The sequence below is a fragment of the Coenobita brevimanus genome, chromosome 24 (genome assembly GCF_032717465.1).
Source record: "Coenobita brevimanus isolate Jiangsu-jjx chromosome 24, ASM3271746v2, whole genome shotgun sequence".
Classification (NCBI taxonomy): domain Eukaryota; kingdom Metazoa; phylum Arthropoda; class Malacostraca; order Decapoda; family Coenobitidae; genus Coenobita; species Coenobita brevimanus.
This window is the reverse complement of record NC_136977.1, coordinates 2,719,566-2,734,488: the sequence shown is the minus strand read 5'-3', so window position 1 is coordinate 2,734,488 and position 14,923 is coordinate 2,719,566. Positions and strand designations below refer to the sequence as shown.

The 14,923-nt window shown below is 46.9% G+C and overlaps 1 protein-coding gene across 1 annotated transcript in view; it reads right to left on the bottom strand.

Annotated features, from left to right (window-relative positions):
- The window catches only part of L2HGDH (L-2-hydroxyglutarate dehydrogenase), a 50,998-nt gene extending 44,157 nt beyond the window's left edge, over positions 1 to 6,841 (bottom strand). The window contains exon 1 of the mRNA XM_080267578.1: positions 6,738 to 6,841. Within this exon, the coding sequence (XP_080123704.1) occupies positions 6,738 to 6,835 (98 nt within the window). The 5' untranslated portion in view covers positions 6,836 to 6,841. The remainder of the gene's footprint in view (positions 1 to 6,737) is intronic.
- Between the last annotated feature and the right edge of the window lie 8,082 nt (positions 6,842 to 14,923).

The window sequence follows — 14,923 nt, the reverse complement described above, 5'->3', positions numbered from 1 at the left end:
TCCATTATTGGTGTGAACAGGGTCTTAAATGGGTGAAATGCATGTCCAGTAGGGAGTTATTTAGGTGGCGTTCAAAGTTAGGCTGGGTTAGGCTCCTTAAGTACCAGTCCAGCAGGCTGGGGCCCACTTTCCGGACGGGACAACTATCCGGACATGCCTTTGGCTCTATTACATCGGATAGTGCAGGGATTACTGTATATTTAAAAGTGATTTTTGCAGTAATCCAAGAAACCATTTACAACGCCGAGTGGTAACCATATAACCAAACCATACGTGCTCCCTACCGTGTCAACAACTGGGTTGGTGGAGGGTTAAGGCCCCTCCCCGTAAAACAAATAACTCAAAGTCAAATGGCCACCCCTTACGGGATTATGGCGTCTGGCAATAGACAGATATTTGTATTTACTCACATTGCATTTTGTTGGATTATAACTACCAAATATAGCAGTTATCCCTTTAGAATGCTTTGTCTGCCTCTGGGAAATGCCAGTCTGTTCCCAGAGGACATAAAGTTTAGTTTTCACTGCATACCAAACAGTGCAGTACTAGGTGCCCTTCATGCCACACTTCAGGCACTGCTTGTCCTCTCCTGAGATAGGGGAAACTTATACAATACAGCATACTGTCAAAAGTCAACAGCTAGTGGAGCCTTCAATAGGGTTATGTGTGAGCACATTTTACTGTGGGACTATGATACATGTACCAGTACAGTAAATTCCCAGTTATCTATCATCACAATATTCAGCCCAACACAACAGCCAGCACTGCTTGCTCGGCTCTATTAATGCAATATCCTGTGAAATGCTGCACTATCCAGCGGTGAAATGGGACATAACCAGCAGTTCTATGCAATATCTGGCATCGAGGTGTATCAACCAGCTTGTAAACGGTAGCCAACCAGCACTATATTACTATATTTTATCATTTCTTTATTGTATTTTATGATTAATTTTCATGTTTTACTCATGGGAAAGTTTTTAGGAATGAAAGTTGAGGCAGATAATAAAGCAATATTTGGGTCAGTGCTGAATATTGAGCCAATGAGGGGTACTAATGCAATATCCAACGTAGGGTTTGGCTGAATTTTGCTGGATAATTAAGAGTTTACTGTATTTGTACTATGTATGTTGTGAAATAAACTTTTTACAATACAAAGATACAACTCTGATATCTACTGAAAATTAAAGTTGCTATTTATGCACAGTACCAAAACCAAAAGGCAGAGTATAAGAGAGAAGTGGAGGAACAATTGGGCAAATATGAATTGGAGCAGATGAGAGATGTGGAAGGTGTGTGCAGGATATTTACGGAAGAAATATGTGCAGCATGTATGTGGTGTGTGAGATGAAGAGAAGACGGAGGGGTGCGCAAGGAACAGCGTGGTGGAATGAAGAGGTGAGACAGGCTGTGGCACAAAAGAAGAAAGCATGCAATGAATGGATGAGAAATAGGGGCGTGGAAGAAGTTGAGAGGTGGAAGAGAGTTATATGTAGAAAGAAAGAGAGAGGTGAAAAAATTAGTAAGAGAGAGTAAGAAGAGAGTGGATGAGGAATTTGGAAGGAACTTGAGTGTAAAATGGAGGGACTGTAAGAAAATGTTCTGGAAAGAGGTGAAAAGAGTAAGACAGGGTGGAAGTGAAGTTAGCAGGGGAGTGAAAGATAAAAATGGTAGATTACTAGTGGAGAAGGGAGAAAAAGTGAGCAGATGGAGAGAACACTTTAAGGAATTGTTGAATATAGAAGATGGAAGTAATGTGAGTATAAGTGGCTGGGGAATGGCTGGGAGAAGGAGGGAGGTGAGAAGACAGGAAGAAATCAGTAGGATAGAAGTTGTGGAAGCAATGAAGAGAGTTAAATCGGGGAAAGCCCCAGGAATTGATGGAGTGTGTGGTGTAATGCTGAAGTATGGGGGAGAGACAGTAGTAGAATGGATGTGGAAAATGTGCAGATTGGCCTGGGAGGAAGGTAGAGTCCCGGAGGATTGGAAGTCGGTATATTTATTCCCTTGTACAAATGGAAAGGGGAAAAAGAAGTGTGTGGTAATCATAGGGGCATCTGTCTTCTTAGTACAGTACCCTCGCGTCCAACATGCGTTTGTCCAGCACAATTTGCGTCCAGCACGGAGACCAAAAAATTGGTACGATTTAATACGATTTACGTACTGTAAAACGGGTGCATAAGCATAACACGGACAGAGCTCCGAGAATGGGCGAAATCCGCCGAGTTCGCCTCTAGCACGATCACCTCTGGTCCAACACGGTCATACTGGACGTTCCCGTGATGCTGACAGCCAATCAAAACTTCCGATCAAATTGCCTCCCCCGCCCGCTATCGTGATGTGATCGTGACGTCACCCAATGAAAAACGCCTCTGCTCTCACGTGATGTTTTGTTTAAATTTTTCCCACCACAGCACCACTCAGTCGCATAATTTGCATTGGATGGTGCTTTTTTTCTCGCTGCATTTTCTGCCCTTGCTACCGCATTTTACTCAGCTCATGATGCCTAGGAAGCCTTCTGAGAACCCCAAGAAGTGGCGGCACCTCCCTCAGGCCACCAAGCTAGAATTCATCGAGAGGCAGAAGAAAGAGGAGAGTAATTTCGAAGGATTTATGAGGGAGGTTGAGGAGGAGCAGCAGCCATTACCTGCTAGTGATGCCAGCGGCCATCCTCCAGGGACCCAGTAGGACTACCTACAGCCTCGGATACCACCTACCATTCCCAGCAAGCCCACCAACACTATCTCAAAAGGTTATTTATCATTCATAGTACAGTATCATTTATTATAATTACAGTAGTACTAATATATGTATAGGTATATGGTAGGTATATAGGGTGACTTTTCCTAGGGTTGCTGACATAATTCATTTTTCCCCTTAAGCTCTGTTGTTTGTCCAACACGTTTTTGGTCCAACACGGGACCCATGCATGACAATATTACCATGTTGGACGCGAGGGTACTGTATAACAGGAAAAGTGTATGGTAGGATACTTATTGACAAGAGTTAGAGAAAGAACAGAGGAATTAGTTGGAGAAGAACAGGGAGGCTTTAGGAAGGGAAGAGGTTGTGTAGATCAGACATTCATTCTTAGATCTTTAGTGGAAAAGTTTCTAGAGAAGGGAAAGAAGTTGTATGCAGCTTTCATGGATTTGGAGAAAGCATATGACAGGGTGGATAGACAAGGATTGTGGAAAGTTTTAAGAATATATGGAGTAGATGGGAAGTTGCTGAATGCTGTGAAGAGTATGTATGATGGTGCTAAGGCTGCAGTGCGTGTGGATGGTGAACTGAGTATATTTTTCTCTTTGAAGGTCGCGTTGAAACAGGGATGTGTCATGTCTCCATGGTTGTTCAATCTGTACATGGATGGGGTATTACAAGAGGTACAAGGTAGGGTAGTGGATGTTGGAGTGACCCTAATGAGAGAGGGTAGTGTTTGGAAACTCCCTGTACTCGTTTGCAGATGATACTGTGTTGTTAAGTGAAGACGAAGGGGAGCTGCAAGGCTTGGTGGATGAGTTTGGGAGAGTGTAAGAAACGGAATCTAAAGGTGAATGTAGGGAAGAGTACAGTAAAGTGATGGTCTTTGAGAGAGGTGATGTCAGTGAATGTACAGCGAGGTTGGATGGTGAGGAACTGGAAAGTGTGAGTACGTTTAAGTACTTGGGTAGTGTGATGAGTAAGGGTGGAGGTTTGGAGGGTGAAGTGCTTGAAAGGGTACAGCAGGGAAGAACGGTTGCTGGTTCTTTGAAAGCAGTGATAAAAAAACAGGGAAGTGAGCATGGAAGTGAAAAAGTTACTACATGACAGTATTGTGATACCAACTCTAACCTATGGAAGTGAAGCTTGGACATTGCTAGAAGGACACAAGTTAAGAGTGAGAGCAGTGGAAATGAGTTATTTAAGAGGAGCCTGTGGAGGCACATGGAGAGACAGGCTGACAAATGAGGATATAAAGAAGCGTTGTGGTGTGGATGTGCATGTGATAGGAAGCGTTATGAGGAATACACTGAGGTGGTTTGGCCATGTGGAGAGGATGGAGGGTGAAAGACTGATGAGGAGAGTGTATGTGAGTGAGGTGGAGGGGGGAAGAGGGAGGGGAAGGCCGAGGATGAGATGGAGGGATGGGGTGGAGAGGTATGTGAGAGAGAGGGGTGTGAGTTGGGAGCGGGGCAGTGAAATGGCGGAGGACAGGGCGACGTGGAGGCGACTTGTTTGTGGCCACCCCAAACGGGATTGAGGCGTCTGGCAATAGATAGATAGATAGACCAAAACGAAAGATTAAAAACAGGGCACTTCCAATGAAGTGAACAACTGAACAACTCAGCAGTATCCTATTCTGAAAGGTCAGATGGTGAATCAGAAAGTTAACAAAATACAAATTACACTTCTGCTTCAAGTATCTCACATGGATGAATATTTATACAATTTGCCATGGGAAATCCGTTTTTGATAAAAAAAACGTACAACTGAGATTTAACCACTTAATTCAGGTGATTTTTTTTTTTTTAATTCTTGCTAGCCAGGAAATCATTTATTACACTGGGTGCTACTCGTATAACCAAACCACACATGCTACCAACATGACAATAATATGGATTGAAGGGAGGGTAATGTGCCACCCTGAAAAATTAGCTGACTAAAAATAAAATAAAAGCGTGCTTCTCAAATTTCAATATAACCCCAATTCACTTAAACATGCAGAGCTAACTGGGAAAAAATCTATTACATTCTGTTGGCCCATAATGGAGCCTTGGTTACACTCATAAACAATTAATAAAACACACTGTACAGTACATTCCAGTAGGTGACTTTCCATTCTTTCAATAATTTGCAGATAAATGTACTATATGACACAGATCACAGTGGCAAATAATATAAAAATCACACTAACCAATCAGAGACAACTGTTGGGTGGGAGCATGGCTTAACAATCACATTCAGTGGTACCAGGTACCTATAATACTGTATTATAGGTACCTCCCCTTCAGTATTAAGACATTATTGTACATTATTTTCTCCTTTCTCCAGACAATTTTATTCAGCTTAACAGTGCCTCATGGTGGGGAAAGAGTTAATGAAGCCTGTATCTACCATAACCCCTTTCCTTCAAAAAGGCTTGCAAAGCTGAAAAGAATTGTCCAGAGATAACAAGAACAATAGAAATTACATCACTAAGCTGAAAAGATTAACCTACAGATGAAATGACAAGCTAGGTTTGATGTGGCAACCCTGCCTACCAGCCATATCTGGTCATTTCTACTGAACTTTAAAAATCTTTATCTCCTAGCCAGACTCCTTATCCCAAGTGGGATAGCCACAAACAAACTTATTAATGCAATCCTCAAACAGATACTGTGCAGTATACAGCTTCAGGCACAAACAACGCACTATCCTTCAGCATCAAGACACCTGTGAGTTGAGGTCACTAAGTTGCCTGTGGGAAGGCAAGCTGAATGAAGGTACTTTTTACTTGTGCTTTGGCAATAAAGCACAGTTGGCTAAGACCATTTGTTATTGCTTTCCCTTTCATTCCCTTCCCCCACATTCATGCATTTTTGCCATGTCTATCTACTACTGGACGCCTCAATCCCATAAGGGGTGGCCACAAACAAAGGTCCTTCATGTCACCCTGTCCCCTGCCATTTCACTGCCCTCCCCCAAGCTCACACCCACCACTCATACCTCTCCACTCCCTATTTCTTATCACTGCTTTCAAAGAACCAGCAACTTTTCTTCCTTGTTGCACTGTTTCAAGCACTTCATCCTCCAAACTTCCATCCTTACTCATCACATTACTCAACTGCAGTACTTAAATGCACTCACATTTTCTATTTCCTCATCATCCAACCTCACTGTAAAATCAGTGACTTCATTTCTCTCAATTACTAAAACATTACTCTACCCTACATTCACCTTTAGATTCCGCTTCGTACACACTCTCCCAAACTCATTCACTACTTAACAGCATTACACATTTGCATATGGAACCACCATATTTACATGTGATTCATTTATCTATTCTTGGCAGTTGGAATAACCAGTTACTGCAAGCTTGCTGCTTCCTTTCACTGGTAAGCATCGATTAAAATTTTAGCATTTAAACCAATGATAACTGACACAAGGTACCAAAATGCCTTTGATACATGACGTAGCCTAAAGGGATTGAGCATTTTACTTCACCTAGTAACACTGACCTGTTGAGAATCTCTAATAGTCAAGGTGTTAAAACTTCATCAGGGTTTCACTGGCACTGCCACTAAGTATTTGTTCTGCCAATCAGCAGTAGCTACTTGTACTCTTTTCATCTAGAGGAGATCTCTATAGCAGTCAAGAGGTTACGTAACAAGAACCCTTCCTCCATCCTAAAAGCATTAACTAATGGAAACTGTGTAAATATGACAGAAAATAGGCGTTCCATGAACAATATAATGTAATTCTCATAAATATCCTACCCTATACACTATCACTGGCCTATTGCAACGATAACATTGCACTTTGACTTACAGCACGATATTCAATTTGAATGAGTTCTAGGATGGATTACATAAATTATTATTGGTGCCGCTAACGTGATGCTTGACACGAGGGTTGGCAAGTGTCATCTGGCACACTTGACAGTGACCTTCAAGTTCTCGCGGCTTAGCTATGAAAGTCAGTTCCCTATAATTTATTTGCACTTCCGTGTGCATGACCATACTTATTTATTTAAATACTGAAAAAACGTGTACTCTTACTGGAGATTCGAGTAGTATTTGTACAATGCTGTAGCTGGTATGCAAGGCTGCCGGAGACGAAGGCATGGGAGTTGAGCAAACTTGAGGACCCGAGACATCTTCCCCCTCCGCTACGCCAGTTTGTTGTGGGCAAGGGGTCTATCAGCTGAGCTCAAGCGGTGTGTCTGAGCGTCTCAGCCGCAACTCTCGTACAGCAAAAAAACGTGTAAGTTCGTCCACAAATTCATTATTCCAATTAATGGTAACCTATTTATGGCAAAGCTGTATTACACAATTGCTATAAATCATTTTCGTGATACTCTAAACGGGTATTTTACCATATTTATTCTTGCATAACAATAAGCATATGAGATCGCTTTATATAACTAGTATTTGTAAATTATGAGACAAAGAAAACCGTGAAAATAGAGGTAAACAAAAATCTTGCATCAATATTATTATAGTGATTAACTTCAGGACTGCCTCAACTTCAGACTACAATTTCATTTACGAAATAGGCGAAGAAAAATGGCATTGTCCTACGGTTGGCAACGGCATACTCAAAGCTGCCACTGAGGTCAGTCCGCGATGAGGCTGGCAAGTTTAATGCCTGTGATCCAGAATTGGATTAAACATTATCTACGGGTACGTCCTGTCAGGATGTTTACAAAATACAAGTTTGTGAGCACACCATCCCATTTATTTTTAATAATTCACTATGAAAAAGTTTGTGGGTACACCATGTCATTTAGTTGTATTAGCAACTCTGTACCTTTTACAACAATAAATATTTCAATTCCAATTCAAATCCCATTTATATTTGATACTTCACTATGAAAAAAAAAAATTACCAAACGGGCGCGGCGATTCCACCTATGTGACACACGATCTCAAGGTAAGTAATTTCGGTACATAAGCATCACGGATAGTTATCTGTTCTACTGAGTGCAAGAACTGATTGGAAAAAGACAAAATATACATTTTGGGAGGTATTTAAGGAGTCGGCCAGGCAATGCTTTACCGACGATCTCTCCGACTGGCCGCGTTCTTTACGAACCATCTCTCCGACTGGATGCGCTACTGTATTCCGTGTCAAAGCAATGGGAAAATTATTTAACCAAACCTAACCTAACCAAACCAAACCTGATCCAATGCAACCTTACTTGCGTTTGACAGCCAGCTTTCAAATTTAAAAATGCTCGTTAGGAACGTTAAATATGACCGGCTATTGGCAGACGTCGGCGGAATCTTTACGCACCCTAAATCCTCATTTATAGCTTTCAGAGGTAAATTTATAAATATCTCCAGTAGCTGTGGTACCCCACGAACAATAACAAGTAACCTATACAAGACTCGTTTCAATAGAAAATATGGAAAAGCCGCGTCCGTTTGGTAAATAATTAAAGGAAGTTTTTATGGAGACGTTACGCTGGTAGATGCCGGTCGCGACACAGGGTATTGTTATGCTGAGTGTTTTTAGGCCGACTCCTCGTACTAAAGACACTAGCTACTGAACGGGGTCCTTTTTCCGGACCGGACGTAATGCACTAACAAGGGAACAGGACATAAAAACTAGGCAGTCCACCTTTAACACATATATTACCTTAATTACAACGCCTTAACAATATCACATAAAATGGTATTATAAACAGAGGATACAAACATACAGAGTTACGTTATTGTAATTGGGATATTCACACACTCCTTAATTATGGTTTATAACAGGTTAAGAGTCCGTAGGGGGGATGGGATTCACTTGTATCAAAGTCCAAATGGTCTTAGCGTGTCGGGGCAATGGAGATGTCGGGGCTTGAGGAGCCGAGGAGGGATTATTACTATAAATTAACAAGGGAGGTAGAGCACTAGAGTTCACTGTTTATGCTCGGCGCGGCGACTCTCGCCCGCGCATACACTGGAAAGCGGAGGGGAGACTACTCTAGATTGGACTTTGGGAGTGCACTGTTCGGATGAACCCAGAACTTATAGACTTTGTTGGGGGATGGTATTTACGGACACTCTTTGGTATAATCCCACTGGTTCACTCTGTCACTGGATCACTACAGGGAAGAGGAAGTCACTATTCTTGCCCGAGTTTCTGGGGCGATATCACTTTGTCACTGTAAGGTGTAGGTCCTCACTCTGGTCACGGTGCAGGGAGACCCTCTTGCCTGGGGTCTCGACCTGTTGTAGGTCCTCCTCTGGTCACGGTGCAAGGAGGCCTGTCTGCGTCGGCCCTAGGGACTGGGGCCAAACAGGTGTAGCAGACGGGCCTGACGTCGTAGGGTCTGCGGCAGGGGGAGGTCGGCGTTGACGGGTTGCCGGGCTCGCCTAGGGGTCCGAGGACTGTGGAAGTCTACCGGGGAACGCGCCGTCAGGTGTGGGCTGCGGCCTCGTCTCCCGTTGGTACCTGGGGAAGACAAGAATTTCCCGGGGGTAGGAGGTAGGTCCCGACTGGGACCAGGCCTCTGTTCAGGTGACACTTTAGAGGTAACTCCCCTGGGTGGTGTCCGGCTACTCCTGCAGGAGTTAGCTGGCTCGAGAGGACACACGGAGGCCGTGGTCTCCTTTACACTTATGGAGGGTAGCACAGAGGCGACTCTCCCTCTTGTCTTTGTGATTGCCGTGGCACCAGGTTGATCGGTCCTGGGACCCACTTGTGGCGGTGTGGGAGGGTCTCTTACCCTTAGAGTGGCTAGGGGCGTGAGCCCCGTACAATCCACTATTGGGCCTCCTGCCCTATTTGTTATAGAGGGCTCTCTTCCCTCGTCAAAGGACCTCCTGTCCTGGTAGTGGCAGAGGGTATTACGCCCTCGTGGCTCACTGTGGCAGAGGAGACAAGCCCCTCGTGGCTCACCTGAGTTACTGCGGCAGAGGAAGGGACTTCCTCGTGGCTCGCGGTGGCAGTAGGTGGAAACACCCCGTGGCTCACCTAGGGACCTCCTGTCCCGTTGGGGTGAAGTTGTGGTCGTCACCACAAGACTACTAGGGACTGACGTATCAGTCCCACCCCACTGCTGTCGATGGTTAACCCGCCTTGTAATTTGTTGCGGGTCTAGGCTCACCTGGTGTTGAGGTTGTTGCGGGAAGAAGGGGCACAGGTCAGTGGTGGTTGGATGACCCTTTTGTCCCGGGTCACTAACCTGACCGTTATCTCCTCCTCGGGTGGTGGGGTGGTGGTGGCCCGGTGGTGGTGTGGGGGGTGGCGGGGCGGAAGGTCCGGTCGCGGGCATTTTACCACCGTCGCTCGTGAAAAAGTCACGACCCCGTGACTGCAGGTGGTAGGTGATGGTGGTTAATGTCTTATGGACCGGGGTGAGGTGTTGCAGGAGGTTCGTCCAATGGTTGGTCATGGTGTTTGGCTCTCGGTGGGGGTTGAAAGAGAGACGGATGGAGGATTGGCGGTTTGTCTGGCGTAGGAGGCGGAGAAGCTGGGGTGTCCGTCGGATCCTGGTGGGTGGGCGGTCGTGGAGGCGCCATAGCACGCTCTCAATTTTGCTTGTTGGTAGTTTCCACGATGCCTGAGATGGAGGTGTAGTGGTGTATGTAGATGGTGGGCGGAAGATGCGTCGTGATCTGATGGTCGTGGTGGTGAGGGTGGGCGTCGGCGGTGATGGTGGTTGGGCACGTGGGGAGTTGGTGGGTGATGTGTTGCATGGGGCGGTGCGTGGTGGGGTGCGGGTGGGGTGTGGTGGGAGTTGTGGTGGTACGGTGGTGGTGGTTGTTTCCGCGGCGGTGACGGTGGGAGTTGGTGATGGGTGGTGTGGTGCGGTGTTGGTGGTGGTCGTAGCGGGCGGTGATTGGGAGTGGTGGGTTGGAGGAGGTGGGGTAGCCGGAGGAGATGCAGGGAGAGGTGAGGCTGAGGGGGAGGATGGTGTGATAGGGAAAGCGAATGAGTTGGCTGTGTTGGCGGGGAAAATGAGTGGCGGGGAAGTGATGGTGGTGGGTGGTGAGGGGTTGTAGGTGGGAGGGAGTAGACAGGAGGAGGCGGTTTTGGGAAGTGGGTTAGGGGAAGATGAGGTAAAGGTTCTAGGAGGTCTGTGAAGGGGGAGGCAGGCTTTGTGTTGGGGAGGAATAGGCAGGGGGGAGGCGGTAGTAGTGGAGAAAGTGGTGTGTGAGGTGGGAAGGTTAGGAATAGGGGTAGGAATAGGGGAGGGCAAAATAGAAGAGGCAGTGAGAGGAGAGGAAAAGGAAAGATGATGTTTTTCCCTGTCATAGACTGGGAGAGATGTGAGGTGGCCCCCGTCATTACGGCGGGACACGGGGGCAGTGAAGGAGCGCCTTCTGTGCTTTCCTCGTCCCGCGTTCCTGCTGTGAGGCTTGGGGCGATCGGCGCATGGTGGGGAGGCCTGTAGGCGCTCTTGTGTTGCTGTGCTGTGCCTGGCGGCTTTTAGCTGTTCACGAATGTCGTGGATTGGGCACTCCGGGCAGCAAGGAGAAAATTCCCACGGATTTACAGGGATGAGGTCCTTGGGGAATTGTGTGATGTCGCCGATGCGTTTGGGGGAGGAGTGGACGGCTAGAAGGCGCCTTATTTGGTTGATTTCTTTATCCAGGTCTCCTGTCGGTTCATGTATTGTAAAGTGGTCTTTAATGAAACTGGGGAGGATCCTGAGGAGTTTGTGGAATATGAGTTGTTCCCGGGTTTTTGCGTCTGTGCCTGGGTACGCGGCGGTGACGAGCCGCCTAGCCTGGATGAAGGTGTCATCGAGGCTTCTGTCGTATGTGAGGGCGTCTAGTTGCGATAAGGCTACAACTGTGCCCAGAGATGGCGTCACTGCCTGTTTCACAATTTGTGTGAACTGGTCCCATGACAGTTCTGGGACTACTTTTGGTATGACATTGGTGATAATTTTCCCCAGATTCGGTAGTGTGACTGCAATTTTCTCCTTATCTGAGTCGAACCCTATGTCTAAAAGGGGCTTGATCATGTCCAAATAAACATCCATGTCACATTGGTCCGGGTTGAATTTTGGTAATTGAATGTGCGGCTTAGCTGCCATTGTGCAAGGTTTCCTTTAACGTTCCCCCGTGCGTTACTCGGATCCAGAACCACCGCTTGCCACCAGTGTTATGCTGAGTGTTTTTAGGCCGACTCCTCGTACTAAAGACACTAGCTACTGAACGGGGTCCTTTTTCCGGACCGGACGTAATGCACTAACAAGGGAACAGGACATAAAAACTAGGCAGTCCACCTTTAACACATATATTACCTTAATTACAACGCCTTAACAATATCACATAAAATGGTATTATAAACAGAGGATACAAACATACAGAGTTACGTTATTGTAATTGGGATATTCACACACTCCTTAATTATGGTTTATAACAGGTTAAGAGTCCGTAGGGGGGATGGGATTCACTTGTATCAAAGTCCAAATGGTCTTAGCGTGTCGGGGCAATGGAGATGTCGGGGCTTGAGGAGCCGAGGAGGGATTATTACTATAAATTAACAAGGGAGGTAGAGCACTAGAGTTCACTGTTTATGCTCGGCGCGGCGACTCTCGCCCGCGCATACACTGGCAAGGGGAGGGGAGACTACTCTAGATTGGACTTTGGGAGTGCACTGTTCGGATGAACCCAGAACTTATAGACTTTGTTGGGGGATGGTATTTACGGACACTCTTTGGTATAATCCCACTGGTTCACTCTGTCACTGGATCACTACAGGGAAGAGGAAGTCACTATTCTTGCCCGAGTTTCTGGGGCGATATCACTTTGTCACTGTAAGGTGTAGGTCCTCACTCTGGTCACGGTGCAGGGAGACCCTCTTGCCTGGGGTCTCGACCTGTTGTAGGTCCTCCTCTGGTCACGGTGCAGGGAGGCCTGTCTGCGTCGGCCCTAGGGACTGGGGCCAAACAGGTGTAGCAGACGGGCCTGACGTCGTAGGGTCTGCGGCAGGGGGAGGTCGGCGTTGACGGGTTGCCGGGCTCGCCTAGGGGTCCGAGGACTGTGGAAGTCTACCGGGGAACGCGCCGTCAGGTGTGGCCTCGTCTCCCGTTGGTACCTGGGGAAGACAAGAATTTCCCGGGGGTAGGAGGTAGGTCCCGACTGGGACCAGGCCTCTGTTCAGGTGACACTTTAGAGGTAACTCCCCCGGGTGGTGTCCGGCTACTCCTGCAGGAGTTAGCTGGCTCGAGAGGACACACGGAGGCCGTGGTCTCCTTTACACTTATGGAGGGTAGCACAGAGGCGACTCTCCCTCTTGTCTTTGTGATTGCCGTGGCACCAGGTTGATCGGTCCTGGGACCCACTTGTGGCGGTGTGGGAGGGTCTCTTACCCTTAGAGTGGCTAGGGGCGTGAGCCCCGTACAATCCACTATTGGGCCTCCTGCCCTATTTGTTATAGAGGGCTCTCTTCCCTCGTCAAAGGACCTCCTGTCCTGGTAGTGGCAGAGGGTATTACGCCCTCGTGGCTCACTGTGGCAGAGGAGACAAGCCCCTCGTGGCTCACCTGAGTTACTGCGGCAGAGGAAGGGACTTCCTCGTGGCTCGCGGTGGCAGTAGGTGGAAACACCTCGTGGCTCGCGGTGGCAGTAGGTGGAAACACCCCGTGGCTCACCTAGGGACCTCCTGTCCCGTTGGGGTGAAGTTGTGGTCGTCACCACAAGACTACTAGGGACTGACGTATCAGTCCCACCCCACTGCTGTCGATGGTTAACCCGCCTTGCAATTTGTTGCGGGTCTAGGCTCACCTGGTGTTGAGGTTGTTGCGGGAAGAAGGGGCACAGGTCAGTGGTGGTTGGATGACCCTTTTGTCCCGGGTCACTAACCTGACCGTTATCTCCTCCTCGGGTGGTGGGGTGGTGGTGGCCCGGTGGTGGTGTGGGGGGTGGCGGGGCGGAAGGTCCGGTCGCGGGCATTTTAGGTATTATTTACATCGACATATGGCGTTTATAGGTTAACTTTACATTTCCAGACGCACTGACATGCGACAAATTCATCTACCTGTAGACTTTCATCCAATATCCACTTCTCTATTGCGATCAGGAGCCCCTGTTAGTCCATACACAGTCATTTACGCGATGAGGCCAGTCACTCATCCCTGAGCGGCAACTGCGAGCAATAACCTCCTGACGACCTGAATAATTATGTATATCAGGCTAGAAGGAAGGAAAAATGGAAAATTAGTACTAAACCATAATATGCCTACTATATATGGCACTGTAGGAGTAGAGGGAAAATAATAGCTGGAAGAAACACTGAAATATTAAGAGCAGTAGGACAGAAGGGCAGAAAAGGACAATATTGAGAGACTGGAGACAAAAAGGCCCGTTTAAGTTGCCTTTTATGAGTAGCAGGAATAATGGAATGGGGAGGCGTTCTTTCCCCCTTCCCCAGGGGGTACATTTGGCAGAATGCCTTAAGCCACTGGATTACCAAGCATCTACTGTATACAGTATCTGTAGGTTACATGGTTACCACTGAGCGCAGTAAATGCTTTTATGGAGTGCAAGATATGGTTTTATGTTTCGGTGCACAGTTACCTGAAGGCAGCACTAAAGTTACTGGATGGTAAGCAGAGAGAGAGAGAGAGAGTCGGTGGTCATACCGATTACCTTATCATCCAGGGCCGGGGAGGAAACCAATTTGTGCATCTGGGACTGGCACACGATACACCTGGCACCTCCCAACGATGCAATCCGAGAACCGCAATTTATTATCTTGGAGACCGACCCTTTCCTCCCCACCAAACTTCCCCCTCTCTCTACCGATCACAGTTACACTGTGCTGCCGATCCTCCCCTCCCTACACACACACACACACACACACACACACACACAGCCCACGCTATGTTGTTAACCTTACCATCATTAACACGCATTCAGTTCTTTTATTTACAGTAGGAATGATGTGCACTGTTTACCTGTTATTAGGATATAATTTAGAATTCACCAGAAATTAGCTGTCACCACCACCACTAGCAGCAGCATCCCAACCCATATTCCCACCTAAAAAAAAAAAAAAAAAAAAAAAAAAACGAGTAAGGCAGGATCCAGAAAAAGAGAAGCATAAATTTATGATGGGGGACCTGCCAACATGCCCACTGCAGCAAGCCACACAGACATTTCACACATTCAAGTCTCGGGAACCCTCCACCTCAAAAGAACAAGGAATCTTGGCTACACTTCACAAGCACGATCTTCTTTTACTAATAAAAACATACCCATGACCTGCCATGACTCAAAGTCAGCATACTGTACTTA